At 57.0% G+C, this 17350-nt stretch overlaps 4 protein-coding genes across 4 annotated transcripts; 2 read left to right on the top strand and 2 right to left on the bottom strand.

Annotated features, from left to right (window-relative positions):
* Positions 1-334: 334 nt before the first annotated feature.
* GLRG_01863 (uncharacterized protein) lies at positions 335-658 on the top strand (the record flags this gene model as incomplete). The annotated part of the gene is made up of 1 exon (XM_008093197.1): positions 335-658. The coding sequence occupies one exon, from the start codon at positions 335-337 to the stop codon at positions 656-658; it is 324 nt and encodes a 107-aa protein (XP_008091388.1).
* Positions 659-1775: 1117 nt separating this feature from the next.
* GLRG_01862 (methyltransferase domain-containing protein) lies at positions 1776-2498 on the bottom strand (the record flags this gene model as incomplete). Its single annotated transcript, XM_008093196.1, has 1 exon — positions 1776-2498. One exon carries the CDS (start codon positions 2496-2498, stop codon positions 1776-1778), a length of 723 nt encoding a protein of 240 aa, XP_008091387.1.
* Positions 2499-3677: 1179 nt separating this feature from the next.
* Positions 3678-5247, bottom strand: GLRG_01861 (TAM domain methyltransferase; the record flags this gene model as incomplete). Its single annotated transcript, XM_008093195.1, has 5 exons — positions 3678-3804; positions 3869-4552; positions 4649-4761; positions 4950-5058; positions 5201-5247. 5 exons carry the CDS (start codon positions 5245-5247, stop codon positions 3678-3680), a joined length of 1080 nt encoding a protein of 359 aa, XP_008091386.1.
* Positions 5248-8068: 2821 nt separating this feature from the next.
* On the top strand, positions 8069-16319 carry GLRG_01860 (beta-ketoacyl synthase domain-containing protein; the record flags this gene model as incomplete). Its single annotated transcript, XM_008093194.1, has 7 exons — positions 8069-8242; positions 8326-8470; positions 8582-8850; positions 8985-9780; positions 9855-10328; positions 10396-15416; positions 15468-16319. The coding sequence occupies 7 exons, from the start codon at positions 8069-8071 to the stop codon at positions 16317-16319; spliced, it is 7731 nt and encodes a 2576-aa protein (XP_008091385.1).
* Between the last annotated feature and the right edge of the window lie 1031 nt (positions 16320-17350).

The following is a 17350-nucleotide window of genomic DNA, read 5'->3' as shown; positions in this document are numbered from 1 at the left end:
CGCGGAATCACTCAAGGAGACCATCATCTTCTCTTATGGAAACGAAGTGTTAAGTATGGACAAGCAAATGTGTTGCTGCCTATAGAGCCAGTTGTTCCCAAAGGGATGATTGGTCAAATATACGAGGACCCGGAATTACTGAAGGAGACCATAACTTTCTCTTACTTGGAAGTGAAGTGTTGAGTATGTATAAACAACTATCTTTCTGCCTCTCTCGATCCCCACATCACCCTTCTCATTCGCCTCAAGTCAATCACACGACAAGCTCCTCGTCTTCTCATCTTATAAATCCTAAGCTCCCCAACTCAAGACGCCAAATATACCAGCACCAACAATGCATTTCACCACCACGGCTGGCTTAATCTTCGCGGCGCTGACGCCCCTGAGCTCCGCAGCCACCTGCGAAAACTTCGGCAACAGGGCCATCCCTATATGGCAAGTGCAGGCCAGCGGCGTGGACGACATCCCCGGAAAGTGTGGCGGCCTGTGGGACAACCTGAACGGCTTCGGCGGCTGTGGCAAGAGCGCTACCTATTGTGGCGGCTCTAACGGGAACCTGGTTTGGCGATTTACTGGCAGCTCCGGCTGCAACGCCGGTGTGGTCGAGGCAACCTGGTACAGGGCAACCAAGAACGAATTTGGGTCCATCAGCTGTTAGGGTACTCATCAGGTGACCCAAGAAGTCGATTGAGTGTGGACGGAAGTTTCTGAAGTTGTCAACAGCGGAAGATTAGATAAGAACATGTAAATGTCTTATAACATCATCATGTTGAGAGTAATGTGTGTTGAAAGCTTTCTGTACGTGAAATTCTCCGTGTAAGACTAGAAGTTGAGTAGCTAAGAGGCCAAGTATTTCAGTCCTAAAAGCAAGATATACTAGGGACTAGCTTGATAATATAGATGGTCTAGTACGATACGAAACTGGCAGGCAGTGCGAAGAACAGGGGTAAAATTACTAGAAATGGACTACAAATCAACACCATTTCGAATATAGTACGCAACTCCGAAGGGGAAAGCAGGCACTAACAGTAAAAGGCAAAATTGAAACAAGTTTCGCCAAACGGCACCTTGGATGCTGAAGAGATGCCTGGATCACCCTGCTCACCCCGTCCGCGCGACCTCAGAGCGGCGGGCGATCTGGCCACACCTGAACAACAAAGTGGCATCTCACTCATGGCTGGCACAACTTAACTATATAAAATGACATCTCTTTTCTCTTATCTAATTTCATTGAATTAAGCCTTTCTTAATCCTATTCCTGTATGCCCTGCCGTGTGCTCTAACTCGCGATATTATGCTTTCACTAGCTTCAATGCAATAAGCCGAGACAGGACGGAAACACAAGCGGTTTCCCTAGCCCATTTGTATCTGCTACATTCGCGATTGTTTCCGGAACAATTTATTCCGCTCCTACTTTCGAAATCACGATGCCGGCATCAACCCAGTCGAGAGTCCCGAGCGTCGGTCCACTGGATCTTTTCACCCGCCAGTATCACGGGTTCTGATCACAGCATCCGTGATCTTTGGACTATATCTGTTGTTTGCATAACACGCCAGTGTTAGATTGACTTTCCAAAGTTGATCACGATCCAACATCACCGATTCAAGGGGAAACACGGGAAATCAGAGGCCCTATAACTAGGGGGAGCTTGTATCCCAGTGTGTTTAGCCCGCTGCGACATGAATTGGAATTGGTTTCGTTTTGTTACACGTGATGATCATTAGGTCGTTGGTCATGCTAGTTGATCAATCTCCTTCCGTTGGGACCCCAACATTCAAACATCCAGCAGGGGTTTCCTTGGCTTCGTGGCGCGGAAAAGCATAGTCTGGCCAATGACCCACGTCTCGACCTCCTCAAACTCGTGCTCAAGGGCCTCTTGGATGTCCTCCTTGTTGTCGTCCCAGTTGTTAAAGACCCCCCACCACTTGTTATACCACCGGAGCTGGAGCTTGGTGAGCCAGCCGGTCGACTCGTTGGGGCCCAGCACGGTGCAGCCCGTCAGCACGCCGTCCTCGCTCAGGAGCTCCTTGTACGAGCCGATGGCGCGCAGCTTCACCTTGCCGCCGGGCATGCAGTGGAAGAGGTTGAACATGGATATGGAGTCGAAGCGCTCGCCCAGCAGCTGCTTCGGCGGCGGGCCCGTGACGTCGGCCTCGACGCAGAGGATCTCCGTGTTCGTGGCCACCGACAGGATGCGGGCCGTCGCGGCCTTGAGAGGGGGCGCCGTCAGGTCCAGCAGCCCGAGGCGCTGCTTGCTGTTTGCGCGGAACGGCCTCGCCAGCGCCGCGGCGGGGAACCAGCCCGTGGCGACGCCGCAGTCGAGGTGGTTGCGGGAGAAGTTCTCGGCGAAGAAGGGGAGGAGGACGTCATCTGTCGAGCACTTCCAGATGTGCTTCATGTTGAAGCCCAAGACATACTTGTCGTAGAACAGACTGAGGAAGGACGGCGTGTAGACTGCGCCGTACGCGGCGTTGGGGTTGGCCCCGAGGTCAGCCATTGTGGGCTAGAACAGAACGGGGATGTAGAGTGTAGATGATGAGGGTATTCCGGCCCAAACTATGCTAATGAGATGGACGCTACGGGAAGAGGCAGGGTCTGCATCGTTTGGGGAGATTGGCCGTTTTTTTGCTCAGTCGGCGGCTTCGCAACAAGTTCATCCAATCGAGCCGCCGTTTGTCACTAACATCATCCGAATCTTCCTATCTAGGTGGGACAACTTGGACAACTTGATTTCAGCACCAACCAACAGAACTGCTCTTTCGTATGCAGCCAATAGGAACTTAGTGAAGTCAAGGTGGATACGAGAGTATCATCACTGCTACGTTGCCAATCCGAAGAAACAACTTCGATCGGGTGCCTTGAGCCAAGCAAGGATCCTCTCTCGTGCATTTCGGTGGGGGCTGGAATCCGGGCATCATTTCTACTTTGGGCAAATGCATATAGTCTTATAGTCATGTACACTAGTTCATGTTTGTTCTTGTCCCCCAGCCCAACTGGTCTGGGGCACTGCTCGTGTACAGAGGTTGAGTTTGGTGCCGCCGGCCGTTGGCTCTCGCCGTATGGTTGAATGCCTCACTGGTGACCCAATGTGTGCAGGTTGGCCAAGGGGCTTATTCTTCATACACGCGTGCATTGCATGCAGCCTCGTAACCCGTTGGCACCACTTTGAGCCCTGAATAGCTTCAAGCCACGTATTTACATTTACGGAGTTGCGGTCGCGTGACTGACGGACGGTACGGTACATTCGGGATGGGCTCATGTATCCGCAGTCATTACCTTGCTGCGCTCCTGCATTAATATGAGTCTGTTATACTACCAGGCCCTCGAGGAATCTTTTGGCGCCAGAGCCCAGCGTCGACAATTAGCCTGGGGATCTCCGAAAGATATGTGACCAGTCGTACTTCGAGTCTCACCGCCGCGGCTTGTCAATGAGCTCCGTCACAGCTCAAACAGCACATAACTCATCAAATCATGTTTATTCTCCGCAACGGAGCTAAGACCCTGCTTTTTAACAGCTTTTTTTTGCTTCTGAACACAAATCTTTAACATGGCCGTTACCGGCTCTCTACGCAAACGCTTGATAGGTGAGGGGGGGGGGGGGGGGGGGGGGGGTATATGATGAAATGCCTTCCAATCCGAGAATATAAAGAAAAGAAAAAGCATGTTGGACGCTCTTCTAACTCTGTGAACTGAAATTGGAGAAAGACGCTTGTGACGCCGACGCTTGCGCCGATCTCGATGAGCTTGCCAGCGAGGCGGACGACGAAGCGCCGAGGCGTGGCTTTCGGCAGTACACGGTCATCCTAGAGGCAGATATGAGCTGTCTAGCCCTAGGGGAAGGGGGGCGGTAGGTTAGGTGCAACTTACATTGTCATGAATGAATGGTAGTGGGGGTCTGGAATCTCCTTGCGGACTTTCTTCACCAGCACGTGGACCTCACTCTCTGGCCAGCCGAGGCCAATGGTGAAGATGGGAATGGTGAGAGGCTCAATGATGGCATTCCAGTTGTTCGCCATCATGGCGCCGAACCTCTGGCACTTCTTGCCCGGATAGCACGCGTTCGTGGGTGCGGCATGCTTGGTCAGTTTCAGTCTCTCAAAGCCGGCCTTCTCCAACAGTGACGGATATTCATTGACGTATCCGATATTGCGTCCCATGTTCCGGAGACCCTGATCGAGGAGGGCGTTCCATTTCTGGGTCGCGCTGCCGTCCAGGGAATGGTTCGGGGAGTGAAGGATGGCGATCCACTCGCTAAACTCGACCCAGCCCCCAGGGTTCAGGTGGTCGTAGATGGACTGGATGAGCTTCTCCTTGTCCACGATATCACCGAGCATGCGGACATGGATGTAGTCGAAATGCTTGTCGATCGTCCAGTCGGCCGTGACGTCCATCAACTTGAACTGGCAGTTGGGAACTGAGTACGGCGGGCGTACTTTTTCGATATCAATACCCATGACGGCGCAGTTTGGATTGTTCTTGGCTAAAGAGAAAGCAAAGAAACCAAGATTAGTGTCAACCGCGTCAAACGTTCGAAAGGAACTTGCCGTATTCCTGCATCACGAAGGTTAGCCGACCCGTCCCGTGATATCTGCATCATTCAGGCGTGACTAAGGGTGGGGAGTTGGTAATGAAGAGGGGAACACCCACCAAAGCCCATAATCCTGGCCCGGTACCAACATCGAGGGCCGTTCTGGGCTTGACGACCGGGGCCAAGTGGAGTCTGCCGTCGAAAAGTTCAGTAATGATTTGATGTTGAAGGACTGCAGGTTACGTTAGCATATACGCAGTCACAGGCGTCGTCCTGCCAGACGGGCAGATGCTGGAGGGTGAAGCAGGAAAACGGCCTTACCATTTCTGTCTTGTTCCTCCTTGGTTTGGGAACGCGTATTAGTGGGCATGAATGCGGCATTTGGGCGGCGGGCTGGCACGCCAAGGGAGGTCGACGTACCTTGCTGTTCGGCACGAAGCCAAACCGCTTGCCGGTCTTTACGAATTTGTGAAAGATTGATTGAAAGATGGATCTGGTGTCCTTGGATCGTGATCTCCCCGAGCTGCTACTGCATGGTGGAGAACGGTCAGCCCGCTCGGCGCGACAACACGGCGACTAGTCAAGACCCAAGACAGGTTGTATACAATACAGTCTTGGCCTTTCTTGCGCCACCACAATATGGGGGCCTCTGTTATAGGGGACCGACTTACTAGGTAGCCAGACGGGTACTCGCAGCCGGCGTGGCCTCATCCGACATGTCGTCGGAGTCGGATCCCCCTGCCCATAGCGCCCGGCTTACCTCGTCGGAGGTTGGGCTCGGGTGTTCGTCGGCACAGTCCTCCTGTAATGATATGTTGGTCTTAATGCTCGAGCTTTCTCCCTCTCACACATATAACAATGAAAAGACGATGAGGGGGAAAAGGGGGAAAGGGGATCAGGACTGGGTGGTGAACCGTACATTCTGTTGGCCAGACTGCATCGAGGGCCTCGTCGAGGGCGGCGTGTGTGGCCTGCCGCCGCTATCTGCTGAAGTCTTGCGGGTACGTTCAGAGGACGAACTAGCGGTGAGCCGGGTCGATGCAGAGGCGGCCGAGACGCTGTTGGCAGCTGTCGAAGGGCGCTTCCGTCCCACGGGCGAGCCAGGAACCGAGCCGTAGCCGGTTTTTCGAAGCCGCTGATGGCTGTGATTGTCCATCAACGTACAATCCGACCCCAAACAAGGTCGTCAGCAAGGGGGAGAAAGCAGTGGGCGCAGTGGTGTGATGCGTAGCGCCCTGCTTGCAGCGAAACAGAGACCGAGGGGGGAAAAGGGGATTGGTGTCAGAAATAAAAACAAAAAACAATGAGATACGGCGACCCGATTTCTCCGTCTACGGCAAGGGGAAGATGTATGTAAGGAAGAAGTGATAGGCGAGCAGCAGCAAAAGAAAGTTACGGGATGGACAAGGACGTTCCATGAAGTTAGAATAACAAGGAGTCGGTCTTTGGGTTTTTCGCTCGTTCCCTTGTCCTTCTTTTTTCCCCTTCTTTTTTTTTTTTGTTTTTTTTTTTCTTTCTTTCGAAGACATGGGGGGAAGGGAAAGAAATGGGCTAGGGCAGCTGGTAATTTTTCCCCTTCTTTTTGGGTACGATGCCAGCCTGGCTGCTCGGACACTACCGTCCTCGAGACCCCCCCTGTCCGCGTCTCCCTTTTCCATGGCTTGACTGCTGAGGGGAAATCAAGAACCTTGTTGATGTTTTAGATGAACTACGTCGCTCAGGTATCAAAACGACGTGCGGGGCTCTGTGGCCCTTCGCCGGGATCCGTGGTGATTTATCAGTACAGAATACAAATAGACACACACACACACACCAATAAGCCGCGCGTAATTTCTGGGGAAGACTCTCGCAGCAAGACCTGTTACTAATTACTATACATGTGCTCTACTCCGTACTTCGTACACAGTAGTTGACATTCCGAGGGTGGTGAGACTCAAACTCAAAAGCTGAGCTTTCGGGGTCGAGGCCCTTACAGACAGACAGACACAGTATGATGGCTTGGTGCCTCCGATATTCCACGATACCCCTTCCCCTTTTAATACGCCGCCCGACGTTAGACGTTATCGTTTTGTCAATGGCACCCAAAAACCCAAAACCTGCCATCTGGCTCACTAGTCATGACCATGCGTCCAGCATAGCTACATAGTGCGGAGCAAACAACCACAGACCATGTAACCGAGAAGTGCCAAGGGTTAGCAGCCGGGATGCCATGAGTATAATGTGGGCTCGCTTCTTGCGCTAGGCACCGAGTCAAGGATCCCGTGGAGGTGGAATGCCCTTCGCCGGGGCGGTGATTGGGCAACAAGCCTTTGCCCAGTGTTCCCTGCGATTCCTGCCGGTGCTCCGGTACCTGGCTCTACAACCACTGCAACAGGTAGTGGGAAAAGGGGGAAGAGGAAGCTGGAAGTCTATAGTAGTACGGATACCATGTATAGTACCGAGTATCCGCACACCAATTACAATGTACTATGTAGGTAACGATACTCGCCGCGTGCTCGAACTATTGATATTGGAGCAAACAAAGCACTTCTACTACGTACATTGGGATTGGACTAATGCTACGGAAACGAATGGATGGGGAGAAACCAACAGCAATCCCCTAGGGCGCCCCCCACCACCACTTCCATGGCAACCAACCAGAGCGGCAGATAGGGTTCATATTCCCCAGTCCGAGGGGACTTGCAAACAAATTGCCGGCTGTGGGAGGAGACTAGGCAAGGCACATCACTGCCAGGGACGGCAGTGCAGTTTGCAGGCTAAGCCAGGATGGGATAAGCCATGGCTCTCCCGTCTGGCCAATGTGTTTGCAGTACTCGGCAGGATGCTTTGTGTGTGATTTGTGATATCGAAATTTCCTGTATCCAGAGCCCGTGATGCTTGGTGTGCGTGCATTAGCAGCTCGACGGATTCATCAAGAGACCCCTACCTACACTGACCGTTTCTCCAGCCCCGTTGTTAAGAAACTTGTTGGACGCGAAGTAAGCGTCCTGCTGCCTCCATGAGCCAATGGGCTGATGCACGCGCGCCAACCCGCGAGCTTTGTACCGTACCATAGGTATAGCCCGCAGCCGAGGTATAGTTGGATGTGGTTATCAGTTGATATTATCCTTGCAGAAAGACAAACATACCGATGCATGACGTTTATTTTGGTACACTCATCCCGCGTTCTCGGCTTCTTCCCGTGGTAATAGCCTCAATATCGCGCCCCACGCCGGGTCTGGTTTTCCCCCTCGTAACGTCTGGCGGAGGTCGTGACAGGGGGAGGGCACCACCGAGCCGCTAGGGTTATCAAACTTGACATCGACGGCCATGATGGTCCGTTGTATGTCCACAGCTAGATGAAGGTGATGGAAGAAGCGGTGGACTTCCCGCTCGAGCCCTGACCCAGGCATCGTGTCCCGTCCTAACGACCTCGCTTCATGTCTTAACCGCTCCCCTCCGACACATCGTCCCGATCTAAGTGTTAGCTCACCGCACGGACGAGAGCAAATCATTATCAATACGCCACCATTATCCGTACTCCGTAGTTTACGAGAACAATGGAAGAGCCAATTGCCATTGTGGGCGTGAGCGCCAGACTGCCTGGCGATGGTGATACCCCTGAGCGCTTCTACGACTCTCTGCTCGCCGGGAGGTCAGCCCGGACAGAAGTGCCACGGGAGAGGTACAATGCGGACGCCTTTTGGCACCCAAACGCCGACAGGAGCGGCGCGGTGCGTCCCGTCCCCTCGCGAGCTCTGAAGAGAATTCGAGAGCCCGATTCCGATGCCGGGACCGAGACTGACCAGGGAAGCAGACACGGGTCCGCCACGGCCATTTCCTCAAAGGCAGCATCTCGGCGTTCGATGCGCCCTTCTTCTCCATCACCCCGACGGAAGCACGGAGTATCGATCCACAACAGCGAGGAATGCTGGAAAGCGTATACAAGGCACTCGAAAATGGTCAGGATGTTCCCCGGGCACCCTCGCCCACACACACACATTTAGTGGCAGAAATGACCAATGGAAAAGAGAGCAAGGTGAAGAGAGTTTGCTGCTAACTTGGCTGCTTAGCTGGGATTCCACTCGACACAGTGGCCGGGTCACAGACCGGCGTGTACGTCGGCTGCTTCACGGCGGATTACAACGACCACATAGCAAAAGACTTGGACATACCAAATAAGTACTCGGCGCTGGGCACAGTGGCAAGCATGCTGAGCAACAGGGTCTCGTGGTTCTTCGACTTCCGGGGTCCGAGTGTAACAGTCGACACAGCCTGCTCAAGCAGCCTGGTAGCAGTGCACGAAGCATGCATGAGCCTGAAGCTCCGGGAAATATCCATGGTGAGCCATATATTTGACTTTGCAAGGGGGGGTGGGGTGTGTGAAAGAGAAGACGGAGAAGAGGAAATAAAAATAAAACAGGAACCAAAGGTCGGAAAACCAACGTGCGCTGACCCCATCATGTCGCCGGCTAGGCCGTTGTAGGCGGATGCAACCTTATCCTAACACCCGAGATGACGCTAAAGCTCGACGCCGCGGGCGTCCTTGGCCCGGATGGCAAGTCGTATAGCTTTGACCACCGGGCCAACGGATATGCCCGCGGTGAAGGGTTCGGGGCTGTGGTGCTCAAGCGGGTATCGGATGCGGTCCGCGACGGGGACGTCATCCGGGCCGTCATCCGAAACTCGTCGACGAACCAGGACGGCCGATCCCCCGGCATCACGCAACCGACAAAGGCCGGCCAGGTCGCGCTGATCAAACACGTCTACGACCGGGCCAACCTGGACCCCTCGCTTACCCGCTTTGCAGAGGCCCATGGGACGGGAACGCCGGTTGGCGACCCCATCGAGGCGAGCGCACTGGCCGAGATGTTTGCGCCCCATCGGTCCCAGGACGAGCCTCTGTTCATCGGCGCCCTCAAGAGCAACGTCGGCCACCTGGAGGGCGCGGCGGGCGTGGCCGCCGTCATCAAGGGCGTGTTGACGCTCGAGAGCGGCGTCATCCCCGGCAACATCTGGTTCGAGAAGAAGAACCCCAGGATCCAGGACTCATGGAACCTCAAGTTCCCGACAGAGCCGACCGTCTGGCCCCAACGGGGGCTGCGGCGCATTTCCATCAACTCCTTCGGCGTCGGTGGCAGCAACGCGCATGTCGTCATGGACGATGCGCTTCATTTCCTGAAGAACCACCGGCTCAATGGCAACCACCGGACCGAGGCGAGTCCGCATATCCCTCGCCACCTCACCCCCGGGTCGACGACCAACGGCGATTGTGAGTATCTTTTCCTCCATAAAGGTTAACCATCGTATCGGGACTCGACTAACAAATATGGTTCGGCCCAACAGATCCCATCAACCGGCCCCGCCGCTCAGATAGCGGTGTAGAGTTGAGTGGATACGAGTGTGAAGATCTCCCGAGGCTCTTCGTGCTTTCGGGCAATGACCCCGACGCTGCGTCGCGTCTCAAGAAACTGTACAAGGAGTACCTCTCTGCCAAGGTGGCAGAGGACTTGGGCGAGACGGCTCAATTACGCTTCTTGAGGGACCTCAGTCATACTCTGGCGTCGAGACGAACACATCACGCCTGGCGATCGGTGAGCATCGCCGGCTCCCCGACCCAACTCCAGAAGGCCCTCGATGATGGCGGCCTCACGCCGACAAAGGCGAAGCCGAACCCTCGTCTGGCTTTCGTGTTCACGGGCCAAGGAGCGCAGTGGGCCGCCATGGGCATGGACCTGCTGGCCTACCGCGCGTTCCAGGAGAGTCTCTTTGCAGCCGACAGATACCTGAATGATCTGGGCTGCAGATGGTCGTTAACCTGTAAGTTGCCGTTGTAGAATGATGGTACCGTTGCCCGAGAGCATGACTGACGCCCTTTTCATTCAAGTTGAACTATCCAAGCCGAAAACATCGTCTCGGATAGACGATCCGGAATTCTGTCAACCCATATGTACGGCTCTGCAGGTCGCCCAGGTGGACCTCCTCACCAGCTGGGGCATCTATCCACATGCAATCACAGGCCACTCATCGGGCGAGGTCGCCGCAGCATACGCAGCCGGTGCCATCCCCAGAGAGGCGGCGTGGAAAGTGGCCTACCACCGCGGAAGGCTCAGCGCCAAGCTTGCCCGTTCCGAATCGCGTCCCAAGACCGGCATGGCTGCCGTCGGCCTGGACAAGGCCGGCACGGAGGCCGCCATCGGCCGCTTGAACCAGCTGGGCGGCGAGGGAACCCTCGAGATCGCCTGCATGAACAGCTCCGACAGCCACACCGTCAGCGGTGACGCCCGGAAGATTGACCGCCTCGTCGAGATGCTCGGCAGCGACAAGGTCTTTGCCCGGAAGCTCAACGTCGACATCGCGTACCACTCCCAGTACATGAAGCCCATGGCCGACGAGTACCTCCGGGCGATGGGCGAGCTGGGGCAAGGCGTTCTGAAAAGCCCGTTCGAACCCCGGTTCTACTCGTCGACGGTTGGCGCCCCGATAGCGCTCTCCCGGCTTCGACAACCGGACTACTGGGTCGAGAACTTGGTGTCGCCCGTGAGGTTCACAGAGTCTGTCACAGAGATGCTGAAAGGATCGTCACAACCCAAAGTCAACGGTCACGTCAACGGGGTCAACGGGGTCAACGGCGACGAGCCCGCGATGGAGCCCATCACCGACTTCCTCGAGATCGGCCCCCATAGCGCTCTGAAGGGACCGCTGTCCAGCACAACCAAGCAAGTCCGAGGCACCTCCAAGGTCGACTATCACTCCGTCCTGCGTCGCCAAAAGTCGGCCGTGGAAACCACACTCGAGGCCGCCGGCTCCCTCTTCTGCCAGGGATACAGCGTCCGCCTCGCCCAAGTCAACGAGGCGGACGAGCCGCACGGTCCCAGGCCTCTCATGCTGACGAACCTCCCGTCGTACCCGTTCGACCACTCGAAAGAGTATTGGGTCGAGAGCACCTTGAGCGACCACCATCGGGAGAGGCACGCCGGCCGGCACGAGCTCCTCGGGGCCCCCATGCCGGGCTTCAACGAGGACAACGGCACGTGGCGTAATTACATCCGCCTGACGGAGAGTCCGTGGATCGAGGACCACAAAGTCTCGGGGCGTGTGCTGTACCCCGCTGCCGGCATGCTCGTGATGGCTATAGAGGCGAGCCGGCAAGTCGCCGACAGGACCAAGACCCTGGAAGGATTCAGATTCCGGGACGTCTCCTTCAAACTCGCTCTACGCGTGCCTGACGATGCGAACGGCGTGGAATCGCAGTTCTACCTCCGTCAACACCGGGAATCAAGCGTCTCGGCCCCCTCCGCATGGAAGGAGTTCCAGCTTTGGACGTTGCAGAACGGCGAGTGGAGAGAACACTGCCACGGATTCGTGCAAACCGAGTACGAACTCGACGACCATCTTCTTGCCCTTCCCAGCATCCAAGGTAACCAGATAAACGTCAGCCGCGGGTACACGACCGAGGTGTCCGTCGACAAGCTGTACCGCAACCTTTCACAATCGGGGCTACACTTCGGCCCGACCTTCCAGACCTTGAGCAATGTACGCCTCGGGCAGGGTCTCAACATGATTGCTACGGTTGATTCGCCCGGCGAGAAGATCAAGAAAGTGATGCCGTACCAGTACGTCCAGCCCCATCTGGTACACCCGGCCACTCTTGATGCCGTCGTCCATGCGAACGTCGTCCCGCTGGTCTCCAACGCCAAGTATTCCCGCTCGACCAGGGTGCCGACTTATCTGACTGACGGATGGGTCTCGGCGCGTCCTGAGCTTCTTCACGACTCATACAATGTGTCGGCAGAGTCCAAGCTTCGCGGCCGGAACGAGGTGACGGCCGAAGTCACGGCCACACATCCCGAGCAGGGCCAAACAATGGTCCGCATGTCGGGCCTGCTCTTCAGGACCATTTCCCACGAGGCGTCGTCCAAGGCGGCCAAGAACGCGTCGACGCACCCCGCTTTCAACATTGCATGGAGGCCAGACCCTAGCTTCCTCAACAGAGAACAGGCTTCCAAGCTGTTTGACCTACCGATGTCGGCGGAAGACGACCCTTCTCGGTGGATGAGGGACTGCGAAGCGCTGTGTCTCGCGTACATCCGTCGCTATGTCCTCGGCACGTCCAAGGACACCATTGCTAACATGGCCTGGTACCATCAACGATACGCCTCCTGGTTTCAGCATGTCGTACGTCAATCCTCGAACGAGGCGGCAGGCGAGGCCATCGCCGACCTCGAGGCCAGGGTCGTGGCCTCGGGCGCTTCGGAAGGAAAGCTGATCATCGCCGTCGGCAACGCCCTGGACGACATCCTCAGCGGGAAGCGCGACCCGTTGGACGTCATCTTCAAGGACAAGCTGGCCGAGGACGTCTACAAGAACGGCCTCGGCTCGAAGCGCTGCTACGCCCAACTCTGCAGCTACCTGGACGCCCTCGCCCACAAGAACCCGGCCATGGAGGTCCTCGAGATCGGCGGCGGCACCGGCGGCGCCACCCGGCCCGTCATGGCGACGCTGACGCGGGACGGCCGCCGCTACAAGCGCTACGACTTCACCGACATCTCGCCGTCCTTCTTCGAACAGGCCAAGGAGACCTTCAAGGACGAGCTGGCGCACATGAACTTCCGCCTCCTCAACGTCGAGAACGACCCCCTGGCGCAGGGCTTCGAGGCCGGCCGGTACGACGTCATCGTCGCGGCCAACGTCCTGCACGCCACGAAGAAGATGGACGACACGCTCAGCAACGCCCGGAGACTGCTCAAGCCCGGCGGCAGGCTCCTCCTCTTCGAGATCACAAACACCGAGGTCCTGCTCGGGAGCTTCTGCTTCGGCGTGCTTCCCGGGTGGTGGCTGTCGGAGGACAAGGACCGCATCTGGGGTCCCTTGATGTCGCCCGTCTCGTGGAGTCACCACTTGACCAACGCGGGATTCAGCGGCCTCGACGCCGTCTTCCACGACTTCCCCTCGTCGCCGTACCAGATGAGCTCGATCCTGGTGTCAACTGTTCCCCGGCCGGACAAGAGAGCCGCGTCGTTGATGCCGACTTACGTCTTGACGAGCGGTACGCCTGCGCAGGCCAAGGTGGCCAAAGACATGTCGCAAAGCATCGGCCTGTATGGGCCCTGCGACGTCACCACGGCCGAGGCCATCGCCACCAGAAGCTTGGCCGGCTCGGCATGTGTCGTTTTATCCGAGTTCGACCGGCCGTGTCTGGCCGACATGACGGAGGAGATGTTTGAGAGCTTCAAGCACGTCCTTGTCCGGAGCAAGCTCATCCTCTGGGTCACCCGCGGAGGCACTGCCGCGGCGCCAGACCCGGATGCAGAGCTTGTCACGGGTCTTGCCAGGGTCGTCCGCGCAGAGAGGCCCGACGTCAAGTTCTTGACCGCGTCCTTCGCGGCGACCGCAAGCGAATATTCCGTCGCGGAGAAGTGCGTCCAGATACTCCGAAACGCGCAAGACGATGCGGAAAACTCGTTCAGAGTCGTTGACGGTATCGTCAACGTGCCTCGGCTCGTCCAAGCAAAGTATCTGACGGAGCACCTCCAAGCCCAGACGGGCTCATCGAGCGTGGTGAGCAGGCCCCTAGGCGACGATACCTCCCGGCCTCTGGCCCTGCAGGTGGGAGACGTCGGGCATCTCGATTCGCTCAGGTTCGAGGACGACGACACGTTCGACACGCCATTGGGCGACCACGAAGTCCAACTCAAGACCATGGCCTGCGGACTCACGGCTAGGGATCTATCCTCGGCGCTTGGGAAGACGGAGGAATCGCCTCTGGGGTGCGAGGTTTCCGGCATCGTCACCAAGGCCGGGTCCTCTACCAGGTTCCGAGTTGGCGATCGGGTCTTTGGCCTGACCACCTCGGGCGCCACCAAGACCCATGCGCGGTCCACGGACGGACTCCTTGCCAAACTGTCCGACGGCGTGAGCTGGGCTCATGGCGCAGCTCTCCCGGCGGACTACACCACCGCCTACGCGGTCCTCTACGAGTTTGGATCCCTTCGGAAAGGCGACGCAGTTCTGGTCCAGGATGGCGCGTCAACGCTTGGGCAGGCCCTGATCCAGATTGCCAAGCTGAAAGACGCCAAAGTCTATGCGACTGTCAACAACCGGGCGGAACGCGATACGATCGCCGCCCTTGGTAGCATTCCACAAGAACATATCTTGAACGGCCGCGACAGCTCACTCAGATCCTCGCTTCAGAGCCTTACCAAGGGCCGCGGGGTCAGCCTTGTCGTTAACACGGCCGACGCACCTGGGCCCATCGACGATGTGGTCGGCTGCGTCGCACCCTTTGGGCGGATAGTCAGCATCGGCTCAGAAATCTCCGTCTCGAGCGCCCGCCTCCCTCGCGGCCGCAATATCCGCCTGGAATCCTTTGACTTGGCCTCCTGTGCGGCCCATGATCTTCCCCTTACCGAAACCCTGTTCCAGCACATGGTCGACCTCGTGTCTGCCAGCTGGAGCAGCATAAGCCGGCCGACGCCCGCCGCCGTCTACTCGTTCTCCCAGGCTCAAGACGCGTTCCGCCGACTACAGTCCGAGGGACGGCCCGCCAAGGTGGTCCTGGAGCCCCGTGACCAGGACGTGGTACCGGTCATGGCTAGCCGCAAGCCAGCGAGCTTCTTCGACCCCAAGGCATCGTATGTCGTCGCCGGCGGGCTCGGTGGTCTTGGGAGGTCGGTCGCGCGCTGGATGGCGTCTCGAGGCGCCAAGAACCTCATCCTCCTTTCGAGACGCGGTGCTGTTGAGAAGCCCGCGATCCAACTCGTCAACGAGCTCAAGTCCGTGTGCGACAACGTGGTCGCGCCGGCGTGCGATGTGACAGACGAGCAAGCTCTGATCAACACCATGAACGGGATTTTGACAAGCCTACCGCCCGTCAAGGGCTGCATTCAGGGATCCATGGTCCTGCAGGTTCGTAATACACACATCGTCTCCATGATTTCATAGCTCACACTTTGCCAGGACAACCTTGTCCAGAACATGTCGTTCGACGGCTGGAAGGCAGCCACCCGTCCCAAGGTCGACGGGTCGCGGAACCTCTGCAACGTCCTCGGCGACAAGACGGACTTTTTCGTATTCCTTTCTTCGTTCGTCAGCATCATCGGTAACCCCGAGCAGGCGAACTACGCCGCGGGCGGTACGTTCCAGGACGCTTTGGCACGTAAAATGGTCGCGCAAGGCATCAACGCTGTTTCCATTGACCTCCCCATCGTCGAGGGCGTGGGCTACGTGGCCGAGAAGCCGGAGCTTTGGGACTACCTCCGCTCGACCGGGTGGACTCACATCTCGGAGGAGGAGTTGTACGCCGTCTTGGACTACCACTGCCGCCCTGCAGCAGACAAGCCGGCGGAGGTGTCCAGGGCTCAGGTCATCCCGCGCGTTTGGCTGCCACGAGAGACGGCCGTCGAGGGCTACCAGACGCACTCGTGGGGCGAGGATCCCCTCTTCAGCCACCTTCAACACACCGGAAACGACGACGAAGGGAAGGCCGACGAGACGAACAAGACCCTCAACCACAAGGCACTCCTCCGAGGCGCCGCTTCCCGGGAGGAGGTGGAGGGCATCGTGCTGGACGCGCTGCTTCTCAAGATTGCGCGGATGCTCAGCATCGAGGTCTCGAACCTCGAGTTCTCGAGGCCCCTGCACGCGTACGGCATCGACTCGCTCACCGCTGTCGAGCTCCGGTCCTGGCTCCTGAAGGAGCTCGGCGCCGAGGTGATTGTCTTCGACATCACGAACAACTCCAGCATCTCCCAACTCGCGGCCCTCGCCGCAACGAAGAGCAGTTTGGCACCTGATTTCAGCAAGAAGTAAACAATGACAGATTTGACGGATATTTTGATTCCCCCTTTCTCCCGGCGTCGGGGTTGGAGCTTTTTCACCATTCGGTTGGCGTCCTAGTCGGAGGGCAACATGAGGCGTTTTCTTCTTCTTTTCTTCTTATGAGGCTAATGAGGCTAACGAGACTAATGTAATGGGCGACTGTGTCTGGGATTTCTCACAACTCACGGAGGATTAGCAAGCGGTTCAGTTGCTTTGAATTCAATGAACTTGTGCACTTCACCAAGGCTGCTAATAAAGCGACTGCTTGGCCATCATTGATAAGAACACGAATAATGCGGCGGCCCTGGACGAACGTTAGTGTATCCCCCTCGCCGCCGGGGACGCGTTTCGCGGCGCAGTGGTATATGCGCCATCGATTGATCAAGAAATGATAGTAGGGCTTTTTGCCAGCATCCGATACCAGCCGTGAGCACGAAAATACGGAGCACACGCACTTCGTCCGGCTGCAGGTATGATCCTGCGGCCAGCGAACAAGGTTTGCCGCGGTGCTCGGCCCCAAGACCCGGGCAATCCGGACTCGCCGGCTTGGCCAAGAGGGATCAGGTGTTTTCCGCTTCTGCCGGCTTTGCATCACGGGCTTGGCACACAAACAAACCGGATGGTCACGGGAGTTCCAAGAAACATTTCACGCAAGCACCAGCGGTCTATCTTGGAACCCGTGAGGTAGGTCACAGGGAGTTTAAGAATGTTGTCTGCAGGGCGAGATGGACTCTCGGGAGTGTTTGTTGGCCGGTGAACCCGGAGTTCGGGGCTGCCGATGTTTCCCATTCATCCGAGAAGGCCCTCCTGTCTACAACGGGAAAACCAGTGGATTGGACCCAAGAAACAAAAACAATACGTCGTAGAGGGGGTGGAAAGCAAGGGACAGGGCTGCGAGTCAAGACCAGGGGGGCCCATACAGCACATGTCAGTTGTCTGGGACTAAACCGCAAACGGCGTAAACCCTCAAGTCATCTTTGGTAAATCAGCATGGAATTATCATTTCGTCAACAGGGCTAAGG

Source organism: Colletotrichum graminicola (assembly GCF_000149035.1).
Source record: "Colletotrichum graminicola M1.001 genomic scaffold supercont1.7, whole genome shotgun sequence".
NCBI classification, from domain to species: domain Eukaryota; kingdom Fungi; phylum Ascomycota; class Sordariomycetes; order Glomerellales; family Glomerellaceae; genus Colletotrichum; species Colletotrichum graminicola.
This window is presented reverse-complemented; position numbering and strand designations above follow the sequence as displayed.